General features: G+C 40.8%; 1 protein-coding gene across 11 annotated transcripts in view; it reads left to right on the top strand.

Moving 5' to 3' along the window:
* The first annotated feature begins 1855 nt into the window (after positions 1-1855).
* ZC3H18 (zinc finger CCCH-type containing 18) overlaps positions 1856-13575 on the top strand; it is an 83115-nt gene continuing 71395 nt past the window's right edge. For 3 of the 11 annotated variants that reach the window (XR_012485859.1, XM_074286222.1, XM_074286216.1), the window contains exons 1-2: positions 1947-2083; positions 10133-10752. Coding sequence is in view for 10 of the 11 variants with exons in the window: in XM_074286222.1 (XP_074142323.1) it covers positions 10147-10752 (606 nt within the window). In the remaining variant the exon portion in view is untranslated. Of the gene's footprint in view, positions 2192-2574; positions 8867-10132; positions 10753-13575 lie in introns of those variants that run through there. The other 8 variants (XM_074286223.1, XM_074286220.1, XM_074286225.1 and 5 more) reach the window with 6 other exon arrangements.

Genomic DNA, 13575 nt, shown 5'->3' with positions numbered 1-13575 from the left:
TACAGAAGGAATTGCAAGATGTTTCCAAGGGTGGTGTGTGCCTTAGGCACAAAATGAAAGTTAACAGAATTATCCAGGAGGTATTCCAGGAAGGGTTTAAAACAGCTGATTAAACAGCTTTGGACCACTGACCACCCTTTCCTCCAGATACTGACTCCTTTTCTTTTCTAACAGTTTTCTCCTGGTGTTTTTCCCGACCTCTGGATTTTCCCTTTCTTTGGCTGGATCATCATTCGTGTCGCATGGCCATGAGTGTACTCCAAGGCTTTGTCCTGGGCCTTCTCTATTCACTCTCTCACTTGATGACTGTTTTCAACCCCAGGAGTTCCATGATTTCTGTGCAAAGGACGCCCAGATTGCTGTAGCCAACTCTAGTCTCTCCAAAGCTGCAGATCTATCCAGTTTCCTGAAGCCACCAAACTCAAAGCAGAATTCATTCTTTTTTCCTTTCTTTTTTCAAAAAGTCCCTCTTCCAGGAAGGGAAAAATTAGAACAAAAGGTTTGGCATTGTCAATGCTGTAAAATTACCCATGCATATATCTGGTAAATAAAAACTATTAAAAAAAAAAAAAAAAAGTCCCTCCTCCAGAGGTTTTCTTTGCTGCTCTGTGACTCAGGAAATAGAACTGATTCTGGAGTCAGCAAGAGAATTAAGGTATACCATGCAACCCTTATTACCTGTTTAACCCCGTAGTTCACTTAGCCGTTGCCTCGATATCCTCATCCATAAAACGGCTATAATAATAGCAACGCCCTCCCAGGAAGTTTGCCAGGACCACACGGGACACCATTTGTAAAGTGCCTGGAACAGTGGCTAAATGGCTGTGTCCTTGCTTGTCTCCTCTGAAACAACCCCCCCAGCTCTGGCTCTCATCGCCCCCCGCCTGAATCATCTCACAACCGTTTCCTTACCTTAAGACTCTCAGAGCAAATCTTCCTAAAATAAGTTTGTCTATGTTAGCACCGGACCTCCAAACCAGCCTTAATAAGCTCCCATTCATTCAATTAACATTTTTGTTTGTGGTTTGGTCAGTTTTCCATCGAGTGCGCCTCTTCCTCTCTCATTTGGGTCTGGGAGGGGCAGAAGTATTGGAACGGTGTCACTTACACAGCTCGCTTGTGCAGATGACTAAACTGAGGCAAACAGGGCCAAGTGACGTGCCCAGGGGGACAGAGCTTGTCTGTGCCAGAGCTGATCTTTGCAAGAAGTGCCTTCCTGCCTCCGAGCCCCGAGTTCTCCTCCCCCCACCACCCGGCTTCCCAATTGTTAATAACATTAGCTAAGCGTCTACTGTATTCCAACAGAAATAAACAAGTTCTCCACAGTCTGGCCCCTCGTGTCCTCTGACCGATCTTCCCCTTCACCCTCCCCCAGCCCAGACCTCCACACGTCTGGCCCGCCCAGCCTTTCCGCAGGCGTCCTTCCTCCTCCTCTCAGGAATCCTCCGGCTTCTTTGTGGGTTCAGTTTAAATGCAGCCTCTTCATCAGACTTGGGCCCTTCTGGTCCCCACTGCTTCTTGGAGCCCCCCCCCAACTCCCCTCCCTGCCCCCACTGCATCTTCTTCCTGTGTCTGCCTACATACGTGAGAAGTTAAGCTCTTTGAGGGCAGGAGCTATTCCGTTTTTATCTTTGTCTCTTCAGTGTGCAGCATAATGGTCAAAACCCAGCAGGTACGTAATAAATTCTTAATAAATACGAAGGACTGACTGACCGACAAATCTCCGTTTATGTTCCTCCATCCTTCCCTTGCCTCAAAGCCTCCCGCTTCTCCACAAGGTCTCAAGATGATGCCAGCGCCTGTCTCTTTAAGCGCGGCACGCACGGCGTGCTCAGTACGCACGGCACGCACGATAGGGCGCGGCGCGGAGAGGAGGGGGCGGAGCGGCCCGGCCCGGGCCAGGGAGAGAAGGAGGGAGGAGGGAAGCCCGCTCTCTGGAGAGAGGCGGTCGCGGCCTGATGACGTCGCACAATGGCCGGCCCCCGCGGGTAGTGGAGCCCGTTTGTTCCGCCCGCGTCGCCCCGAAGCCGAAGCCGAAGCCGGAGCCGGAGCCGGAGTCGGAGCCGGAGCCGAAGCAGTCAAGGTCTGTGAGGAGCGGAAGGACCGGGAAGACGCCTCTCCGCGCCACCGCTCCCCCTCCCCCGCCCCGTCCCCCTCCTCTCCTCCGCGGCCGCCCTCGCGCTGAGGTGAGGTGAGGAGCGGGCGCCGGGGGCTGGGCGGCGGCGGCGGCGCAGGCCCGGCCTGGGCTGGAGGCCGCGGCGGGGGCCGGCCGGGGGGCGGCGGCCCTGGAGGAGAGGCCGGGCCGCGCGCCGGGGCCTCGGAGGCGGGGAGGGGGGAGGGGCTCGAGCACTTCAGTGCTCGTGGCTCCCCCGGCGCGCGCGAGAGTGTGTGCGCGTGCGCGCGTGGGGCGTGGGGGGGAGGGGCCAGGTTCGGCGCCCGGCTCCGTGGGGAAGCGGCGCGCGCGAGGGGATGCTGCCCCGAAGCACGCGCGATCAGGTTCCCTTCCTGCGTCCTAAGGGCGGCCGCTGCCGGCTGGCCCCCTCGAAGACCCCTGCTTGTACCGGGGGCTGGCCGGCGGGGACGGGCCGCCCGTGGGGATTACTGCTTGGCCCTTCCGGAGCTGTCATGGATGCTGGGCCGAGATTGCCGTGGCCCGTGCTACCCGATCACAAAGAGCAGCAGCCCTGCTTTGCGGGAGGCTCCCCGCGCGGAAAGTTGGAGCGAGAGAAAGTTTTTGGGTGGGGAGCACCCGGAATATGCTGCCTGCGCTGCGGGCCACGCTCGCACCTCCTCAGAGCGAAAAACCGCCACGTAAAATCCTTGTCCATTGATTAGTAAGATGGAAACAGACTAGGAGGGTCATTGATTGGTTCGAGGTAACTGTAGCAATGGCAGGGAGAGCATGAAGATTTCAGCTCTTGTGCACGTTTTCTCTTAGTGGCGGAGCTAACACTGAACCTAGACTTTGTTACATGCGTGTGTCAGCTGTGCTTTGTTGTGGAGAGAGCAGTTTAGTACATAAACCTTTAAAAATCGCAATTCTTGGTACAAATGTTATTTCCATTTTACAGATGAAAAAGAGACTTCTGAGAGTTGTTTAAAATCTCTAAACTCATCATCAAGTTGTCGTGCATTTATTAAGCGCTTACTATGTGTCAGGAACTGTGCTCATTTAGGAGAACTTTACATTTTTGTTTAATAAGAGAAGAGTGGAGTCCCATTAGTTGTGTTTGTGAGTGCATTTCATTTTGTGACATTTTGTGAAGCAAAATCTTCAGTGACTTAGCTTCTTTCAGGGCTAGGGGATTGGGATCACCTCTTACCCCATTCCCTCGTCCCCCCACTTCTGGAGAATTGTGGACATATTGTCATCAAGGGATAAACCTTAACCATTGACTGAGCCGTCTTCACCAAAGCCCAGGAAACCTAAGGTGTTGATAGCCGGTTTCCTGAGGTGGAAGTGTGTCCCAGCCTTTGGTGGTGATCTGTAACCATAAAGAAACAGTATTGCCGTTTCAGAAAAGGTACAGTAAAAACTTGCCTGTGATCATAATGGGTTTTGATTTTACCACATTTCATTAATTCTTGATAAAGCAGAAGTAATTGCCCCAGGCTTCATTGAGGAGCCATGAGTCAATGAATTTCATTGTTAAATTTGAGGGAAATTATAAAAATGTTCTGTCACCAGCCATGCTGTTTCTTTCTGGTAGTGTTCGCCTTTTGGATAGTTCTCTTTTGAGGTCTAGGAGTTGCGACTATAAAGTAGAATGCTTTACAAAATAGAATAAAAATAAGCGTATTAGAGCTCATAAGCCAAATGAATTTTGACCTTCAATGAAGTCACCTTGAAAAGCTATATAATTATCTGAATAATGCTGTTATTGGACAAAACATTTTAAGGAATCTTCTTTACTTTCATGAGATAGAGAAGAATACCAGTTGTTTTTTAAGTAAAAATGTTATTACCCAGTTTGATCTTTCAATTATTTATGAGACCAGGTTGCTTTTTAATGTTCTAAACTCAAATTGTTTCTCAAAGAACAAAGACTTGCCACTATTGAACATATTTGAAAGTACTGACATATACTCTGAAAGAGTTTTTAAAATAAATAAAATTTGTAATTAACTAAATAAAATTTGTAACTAAAATTTTCTTTTGGCTTATGAATGAGGTGTATTTGTTGGAATAAACATGGTGCCTTGCAGGATGACTAAACCAAATTATTTTTCTAGTTACTTTATAATGGTGCGGAATAGATAATTGCATTCTTGAAGATTGTATCAGCAGAGCAATTTCTAACAACTTTTTGAGTAGGGGTCTAGCTATATTGCTTGTTTGAGGATCAGTGTAGCTCAGTGAAAGCTCATCACTAGACAAGGTGATGAATTTGATCCCTATAATCCATTAAAATAGTCTATGTAGGTATGCAGTTATTATAGATGTTCTATGGAGAGAATATTCATTCACGTTGTTGAAATCATGAATCTCAAGTTTTGGGGTCTTAAAAATCAATTTCATCACTTCAATCATATTTCATGTATCATAGTCCAGTCCTTAAATGTCTGAACAGGGACCTGAAAATTAAACTCTAATTCTTGACATGAATTAATGATCATAGGATGGTTTTAAATCCTCTAAGAAGACAAAATCGGCCAAATAGTTACAAGTCAGCTAAGTCTTTTGTTAAGAAAATGTCTCATTTGTTAAATTAAAGAAAGCCAGGTTTGTTTGTTTGGTTTTTTTAAGCTAGTTCTTTTTATAGTGTAGAGTGTTAAATATGCAAGAAACACTAGGGATCCTATGAAACAATGTGAAAACACCATGAAAATTGTAAAATTGTGTGTAGCTCTAAAGTTGGTGGTTGTCAGTATTCTTTTTAGGATTTAGTCGTACAAGTAGTCAGTAACAAATTGAAGGACCTGATTTCCTGACTTAGTCCAGGACACTCTGACTAAATCATGTTGCTATAACTGGTATCAATGCCTCTCTCAGGTGCCTGTGGATTCATGTACCTAGAGAATTAGAACTAGAAGGGACCTCAGAGACCCCGTGATGCAGCTCCCTCATTTCACAGATGAGGAAGCGGTCCTGGGAAGTTAAGTGACTTGCCCAAGGTTTACAAAGGTAGGAAGCAGTCGTCACAGGTCATAGGCTCTTTCCTTTATACTAAAGATTATTTTTATGTTACATCAGCTTTCAGATTTCTCACTGTTGTGTTGAAAAACTTCAGAGAATAAAACCATTTATCTTTATTAAAAGACACTTAACTAAAAAAACACACAGATGGACATTTTTCTAGTCTTACAAGAGAAGGCAAAGCTAGCTGTCTAGAAAGGAAAGACTTCCTTCTGAGAGTAGTTGCTTAATGCTTTTATTACTCTGGCTCATTCTTATGAGAGCACATGAAAGCTGGTCTTCAGCCTTAAAAAGGATAGAGAATGTAATTTGGGGAGTTCTTGTGAGTAACTTCTTCCAACATGCTAAAACAGACCTTTTAAAAAACCAAATTTAGAAAGGGACACAGGCCTATCAAAATTTTATTTTAATTTTTTTTTCCTGAGGTAATTGGGGTTAAGTGACTTGCGCCTGGTCACACAGCTAGAAGGTGTTAAATGTCTGAAGTCAGATTTGAACTCAGGTCCTTCTGACTAAAGGGTTGGTGCTCCATCCACTGGGCCACCTAGCTGCCCCTTAATTTTTTATAATTTTTAAAATGTGTATGTGTTTGTGTCTGTTTGGTGTAGCACCATTTGTAATCCCAGGTTCAAATCATAGATAAGTTTGCCATTAAGTAATCTAAGACTAAAGCCTCATGTATGATCCTTCTTTTGGCCATCACTATTCCTTGGGCTTAAATAAGCTATTCCATACAGGAACTCTAGTAAGACATAAGTGAACACTTGATTGTATACATTTCTCTTTTGGTATTATGTAAACTCTTTGAGGGTAAGAGATGTTTGATATTTTCTTGGTATCCTTAATGTTTAACATAGATCCTGACATACAGTAGGCACTTAATAAATGCTTCTTGATGAGTCAACCACTATTGGAAGAACACAATTCAGAGGAAATGTCCCACTATTGTTACTATAGACAGTTCCCAATTTAGGAATGAGTTGTGTTCCACAAGATCATTTTTAGCCAGTTGTTTGGAATTTGTGAAGTAAAACATTATCCATAGAAACAGTTCTTATAAATGATACTTAGGTTTCCAGAGTAGCCCCCAAAGTCTCTTTCATATATAATATATAAGATTCCTTACATTTTTTGAGTTTCTGAAATTTGTGCAAATAGGCAATGGGATTCTAACAGAAGGTGTGGAACATTCTAGGTTGGAGGTTCACTGGTGCTTACAGAATGAGGGAGAAGTTTGGGTAAAAAATGAAATCCATAGAAATGAGATATTACTCCTGGTGGCAGAAATGAAAGCTGTCATCCAGAAGGCAAGTCAGGCTGTGATGGCTATAACTGTTTCTGTTTGTACAAAGTTATTTGAAGTCTAATGTTTGCAAATTGGGAACTGCCTATAATGGTCTTTCCATATAGAAAGAACATCACATGTTTTAAAAATGAATTTTCTTCAGTTTACTTACAAGCCCTTTTCTTGGATTGGTTAAGACTAATTCAAAGTCATTTCTAAATTTCTCATTTAAGGTCTTAATTTCAATTTTACCTAAATGTAAAATGCAGTTGATTCTTTACCTTATTAAATTTAAACCAGATTAGAATACTTTATAATGAATTATCTATATGTGTAAAGGTCTAGAAGAAGACTGTGATAGTGTGGGGAACATAAGAGCTTTGAGTAAGAGTATATATCATAACCAAAAATTAGACTAGATGAGGGTTGGACCAGATAATAATCTTTAAAATCCAGCTGTGATTCTGTGTTTAGTAGACATATGCAGGAGATATTTGTAGCCCATCAGGTGCACAGTTTTAGCTGTAGTTTCAATTAGAGCTTAATTTTGTAGATACATTTGATTTTTTTTTTTTTAGGCAGTCTATGAAATCTGGCATCTGCTCATTTCTTAGGTGATAGTGGCATAGATAAGACATTCTTTTAAGGATTTCCTAAATTCATATCGGAGAATACAAAAGGCTCTTTAATACAGCCTCTACAAAAATGGCTCTTTAGTATATAGTATATTGCTACTATCCCGTCACCAGAGCTTGAAAAATTAGGTTTTCACCCTGTTATAGTTTAGGCTGCTGACCTTTTTTTTGGCAGCTGTTGTTAATTGGTGCCTACACTTATTCCTCCTTGACTGAGGGAGAGGAAGTGAAAAGTGTCAGTAGAAGGACCAGAATTCCTGGTCTTTCTGGAGCAGAGGATCAGTTTTTCCCCCCTCTATCTTTATTCCTTTGCTTAGAGCAGCATGAAGCATGAAATTCAACAGGATAGCTTTGCAAAAAGAAAAGATCCTCGGTTTTCTCTCCTTCCCATTCCCATTCAAGGATTTTTTTTTTTCCTTTTTATGATAGTGTTGAATAGTTTCTAGAATATAATGTGGGTCACTCAAATGTATGCTTTTTAGTGATTTCTGAGGGGTGAGAAAGCAAGTGCCCCATATTTTCTGCTAATGGCTCATGCATATCTGTTATTCTATTTGTTTTCTTCCCTTCCTTCTGTCTGGCCGGCCACTTTCTGCAAACAAATCAGGGGTTAGAGGGCTGACTTTGAAATCAGGAAAACTTGGGTTCAAGTACTGTTTCTGACACATACTAACTGTGGGACCATTAACCTCATTACCATCAGGCAACTGTCTTAAGACTTAAGTTACAGAGTTGCCTAACTTCATTGAAGGAGGGAGTTTGAATTACCAAATTTGCTACACAAGTGAAATCTCAGGTTCTAAACAGACACATCTTAAAGTAAATTTTCATGACATGTCCCTCAAAGAGAATTTTTTTGTTTGTTAAAACAATTGTTTTCGGAGTTGTGATCTGAGAGCGAATTTCTGAATTTTGACTCTACTTTTACATGCTTTTAAGCCTGTTTTACCTTTGAAAGAAATGAGCCCTAAAAATTTTCTGCCCAAACCAGTAAGCACTGAATTATTGCTAAGCTTTTTTGCTCCAGATCACCAAGATAATAGTGTGCTTGTGATATTACTGTTTGATTTCATTACTGAGATTATGGCAGAGAGAAAAAAACCTCAGAGGTGGAAGGATTTGTATGAGGCTGTGTTAGAATGGGGGTATGTCATGGTGGGCATAGCCTGAAACTAATATTCACACAATGCTGTTTAAAGAAAGACTGAGTAGAAGTCTCACCAGGACACAAGGTTAGCTGCATTGTGTTGTATTGAAATGCACGTTGAATTTAGAGTAAAAAAAGACCTGGGTTCAAATGTAACTACTGATTGGGGGGACGTTGTGGGGGGGGGTGGAATTGAGAAATACCTTATCCCTGAATATACTATGTGACTTTTGGGCAAGCCATTTCCCATCTCTGACCCTGGTCTTCCTCTGTCATCTGAAGGGGTTGGACTAGATAATCTCTAAAGTCTCTTTCAGCTCTAAATCCTGTGATGCTGTGAATGTAGCCAGTGTGTACATCCCTGTAGATTTCAGAGGACTGCATGAAAACTGCTCAGTGTTTTTTCTGCCACCAACATGCAGAATGAAATTAGTAAATGTCAGCCATCTTGCCCTGCATTTAAAAACAGGAGAAGGAAGAACAAAGTACCCTCCTAAAGCGTCTGAGTGGGATACCAGCATGTGTGCACTTTATAATTAAATCTGGAGTAGTAAAAATAGACTTGAATATCTTCTGAAATAGAGCAGAATGAGACTGTCAGCATCATGTAAGCACAGCTCTCGTAATATGGAGAATTTTCTACCAGAAGTTCTTCTCTACAGGTGAATATACCCATTGGCAGCTTGTATCAAAGTCATGAATCACAATTTTGGTGGGAAGGAAGGAATCCTTCATTGTAGAACTGACAGTGTCCACTAAATTACTTGACAATACAAAATGGCCTTAAATATTATACTGAATTATGGTCTCCATTTACTAGCTTTGAAGGCCAGGTTATTTATTCTTTAATTCGTAGCATTCTAAATCTTTGCTTCTGTGGGCATCTTTTGTATAACTAAGTGCTTTTCTACTTTTAGAGTATAAGTTGATACAGATAAATCTATCCCTTCCAGTGGATAGAGTTCTCCTGGGTCATAAAATGGACCAATAGTGCCCACTATCTATTATCCTAACTTATTTTTAATAGGTATTCTGATCTGGGTGGATGTTAACACAGTATCTATACATGAAAAGTGACAGGCACCAACGTGGACACCCTTTGAAATGCATGCTGAGAATTGCTAAAGAACTGTCTACAGTTATTCTGCTTTAGGCCCCTAAGGTTAACTCTAAAGCAAAAGGTATGTTTATGGCTTACAATCTGGTGCCATGTACAATATCAGTGGTTACCATGTGGAGGCCACCTTTAATTTCAAAAGCAACATGTCACATAAAATCATACTGTTATCTCCTGCAGCAGAAGACCTTAATGACTTTTTTCCTGTTAATTGTTAGAATTAAAAGGGGGAAAATCATGTTTCAAAATTCGTAACATTGAGCTATTGTTTTAAATTGCATTTGTATTTAAGGGAAAGTAGTGTTCAGGGAGGTAACATGCTTAGAATATGAAGGATCTTACCCATTTGACATAGTTCACTTAAATTGTCATTGCTAAAAATCTCCTAAGTCACTTACAAGTATCACATTAGTTTATAATTCTTAATTAGATCTGTTTGATTTTAAAATTAATTGTTTGTTTTCTTTTCAAATAACACAGTAGTGGTAGTTCTAGATTGAGCACCAAAAGAGTTGGATTCAAATCCTTGCTCTACCAATTAATACTTAAGCTTGGGCTGAGCTCAGTCCCCTTTTCTTTAAAGTTAGGGCATGCTGAGGTCCCCTTTTCAGTTCTAAATACATAATCCTAGGGAGCATAGAGTCCATAGTCTGTAGAATGAGTCTAAATTGTAGAAAATGTTTAGGATACAACTGAAGGAGAGAGGTATATACTCCCTTTCTCCCCTTCAGGACAGGAGAGCTAAGAAGTAAGATTTATTTCCCAGTTTGTGTTGAATTTGGTAAATGTATATATTTCTTTTCTTTTGTAGACCAGAGGATACTGATGGATGTGTGTGAGAGCCCTGATCGAGATCCTGGATCTCCAGAGGAAGAGCAGCAAGAGCTCTCAGATGATGACATTCTAAAAGAAAGTGGGTCTGATCGAGAGTTGGATGGAGAGGGTGGGAGGGGCACTGATTTGGAGGAAGAAGAAGAAGATGCAGCAAGGGCATTGAGTCAGGGTGAAGAGGAAAATCATTCAGATGAGGAGGACCGATTAAGTGAAACCAAATCTCAGGACTCTGATAATAATGATCAGAGCAGAGATCTTAAGAACTCTCCATGTCGGGAGGAGGAGGAGGAGGAAGAGGAGGAGGAGGAAGAAGATAGGACAAATGATCTTAGAGATGAAGCCTCTTCAGTTACTAGAGAACTGGATGAACATGAATTAGATTATGATGAGGAGGTTCCTGAGGAACCCACGACTACTGCTCAAGAGGATGAGGCTGAGAAGGCTGGTGGAGAAGATGAGGATGAAAAAGGAGAAGGTACTCCAGAAGAAGAAGAGAAATCCAGTGGTAAAAATGGGGAGGAAAAAGAACACCCAGAATCTCTTAAGGAGAAAAAAAAAGAGGAAGATGATGGAGAAATAGATGATGGAGAAATTGATGTAAGTAAAGGCCTTGAAAACTAATATAAATTTAAAGTTTTTTAGCATTCCTGCCCTTTCTCAAAGAAATAAACAAGATTTTCTGTGTATTGGGCATAAAGTTTTGCTTGTACACACATATTAATTCCATTGCCCAATGTCATTAATTGATGATCTGAAATGTGACATTAGGCAAAAAGATGTAGGGGAAATAGTTTCATAGAATGTTATTAAAAAGTAATTCGCTGGGTTTCATCATTTCATAGGACTTGGTTTAATATGCCATAATTGTAGTGTATTGAAGATGCTATTGCAAAATAATATTGGTCCAGGAAATGTTATAAAAGATGTTCCTGGGCTAGTCACTTGGCTAATTATAATAAGCATGACGTACTGCTTGTCAGATTGTATAATTTAATTGAAAAATAAATGACCATGGGTCAGTTTTGTTCATAGTGCTTTGCTTAGTAAACTTCACTGATCATTGCTGCTTGTGCCATATACAGTAAAAATGGGAAAGAAAATGCCTTGAAATTCAAATTTAGCTAATTTACTATCTGCTGGATTTGACTAAAAACTAGTCAGCAAAAAAGAGTAAAGTTAATTATTTCAAGTGTCAGTTTTGGATTATCAGATTTTTTTTTTTTTTTTGTTTTTTAATGAAGATCTAGTAATTTTGATTATTCCTGCTTGTTTGAATTACAGAGAGTAAATTAACCTTAATCTGGATAAGGAAAGTAAATTGTCCTAACATTATATTCATGTCTCACAAGCCTCTAGCAATGGATTATACTTTCCAAAGAGCAGAAGGCTGCTATGTTTTAGGGGAGAGAGGTTTTTTGGAAACCTGGAAGCAGCATGGTGCATTAGGAAAGCACTGGATCTAGAGGCAGAGGATCCAGCCTTCTTTTCCGGGGCCATTATCTTCTTTAAGATCCTACCACATGCTGGTCCTGCAGGGATGATCAGAATGCTCCTTGTTCCCCATTTTCAGATTCTCTCTCTTCCATTTCTACTCAGCACATTCTCCTCCTTTTAAGTCCACTCTATCCAACTATGTCACTCAATGTGGAGCCTAGTGGCAATTATATCACAGGGCATAATCTCTTTTTTCTCATAAAACTCCATACCTGTCTCAGACTTTTTCTCAACTGCAAATTACTGTTCTTTTACTAAAGGATTTTAGAAGTACATATTGAAATTCTTTCAAGTACTCTAACCTCTCAGACCTCAAGTTCCTCAAATCTAGCCATCATTCCACCTCAGCCACACAAAGAGAGGAGCACACTCTTGCTCTCAAAGTCAGACAAAAACTCTACAATTCCTATCATTCCATGTCTCTTTTTGCTTTACTCCTAGTTTGTTCTTTCCTAAACCATGACCCTTGTATTTGCTACACTTTTCCTCCCTTCCCATTCTTAACCTTTTACTTAACCAATAGTATTCTATTTGATCTTTTACTCTCAAATACCACGTTCCCTTGTCTTACACTGATCATGCCTTCCCACATATTAATCCTGGATTACTCCCACTATGTACCATCTTTGTTCCTATTCACCAGGCACTGAATGTAACTAAAAGAAGTCACTCAATCATGCTCACTGGGTCTGCTACAAATTTGTTAATTAATCTTAACTGGGGTCTCATTTTACTTCTCTTTAATTGAATTTATGTCACTTGTAGCATCTGTACCAAAACCTCTCTTCTTTCAAACTTTAACTACTACTCTGTCTCCTAATGCTTACAGTTGAAATTCAAAAATGGAGGTCATTAGAGCTCCTTTTCTTCTCTTTCTCATATTCCTAACATCATTAATGCCCATTTTTTCTCATTTATTCTAGTCGCTTATGAAATGTGGTCCCCTTGAGTCACCAAAGCCAATTCTTTGCTCTCCATTCCCTCCTGTGGTCCCCAAAGGTTGTCTCCATAATCTTTCATTCCCTTTTTCTAATTGCCAGTTTGTCCCTTTGTTTTCTTTACTGCTACCTATAAATCACATATTCTTAAAATAAATAAATCAAAAACCACCCCAGCATCATTAGACCCTATCATTCTTGTCATAGTTTCCTTTCCTTTTTGCAGCTAAACTCTAGAAAAAGTTATTACAGTTGGTTTAATTTCCATTTTTCTCTATCTCTAGCCAGTTTTCATTTGCCTCTGTTGGATTGACGTTGATCACTTTCACATTTATCAATAATTATCTAATCTTTTTGTTTTGTTTTTTAATTTTTAATTGTCTTTTCTTAGTTTTTTTCCTTTTTGATCTCTCCATAGCATTTTACACTATTAACCTACTCTTCTAGATAGATAGTCTCTCTAGAAATAGAGTCTCCTAGACACTCTGCTGTCTAGGTTTTCATAGTTCTTCTATCTCTCTTAATTAATTAGACTCTTGCTAGATTACTGTCCTTATCATGCCTCTGTCCTTGGTGCTCTTCTCTTCTTCCTTAGTGACCTTATCAGCTTCCTTATTTATAATTATTATTTCTATGCAGGTGACTCCCAAGTTCTCTCTCTCTCTCTCTCTAATCTCTCTCAGTCCTACATTTCAAAGTGAATATTCTATAAAAATCTCAACAAGTCCAACATAATTCATTATTTTTTCCTTGCCCTAACCCAATGCTTAGAGATCAAAAAAGCTATAAGAACATTCTCGAGGTCTCTCTGAAGAACTTGATATCAATTGTGAGACATGGGAGATGCTGGCACACAACTCCCCAGCATGGCATGCCTACCTCAAAGAAGGTGCTATACTTAAGTAGCACAAAGGAAATGGGAGAAGGGCAAATCTAGAGACATCTCTATTCCAAATATTCAAACAGATAATCTATATCCACCCTTATG

Source organism: Sminthopsis crassicaudata, chromosome 2 (genome assembly GCF_048593235.1).
Source record: "Sminthopsis crassicaudata isolate SCR6 chromosome 2, ASM4859323v1, whole genome shotgun sequence".
NCBI classification, from domain to species: Eukaryota; Metazoa; Chordata; class Mammalia; order Dasyuromorphia; family Dasyuridae; genus Sminthopsis; species Sminthopsis crassicaudata.
Note: the sequence above shows the minus strand (reverse complement) of the source record. Positions and strands in the feature narration are given on the sequence as shown.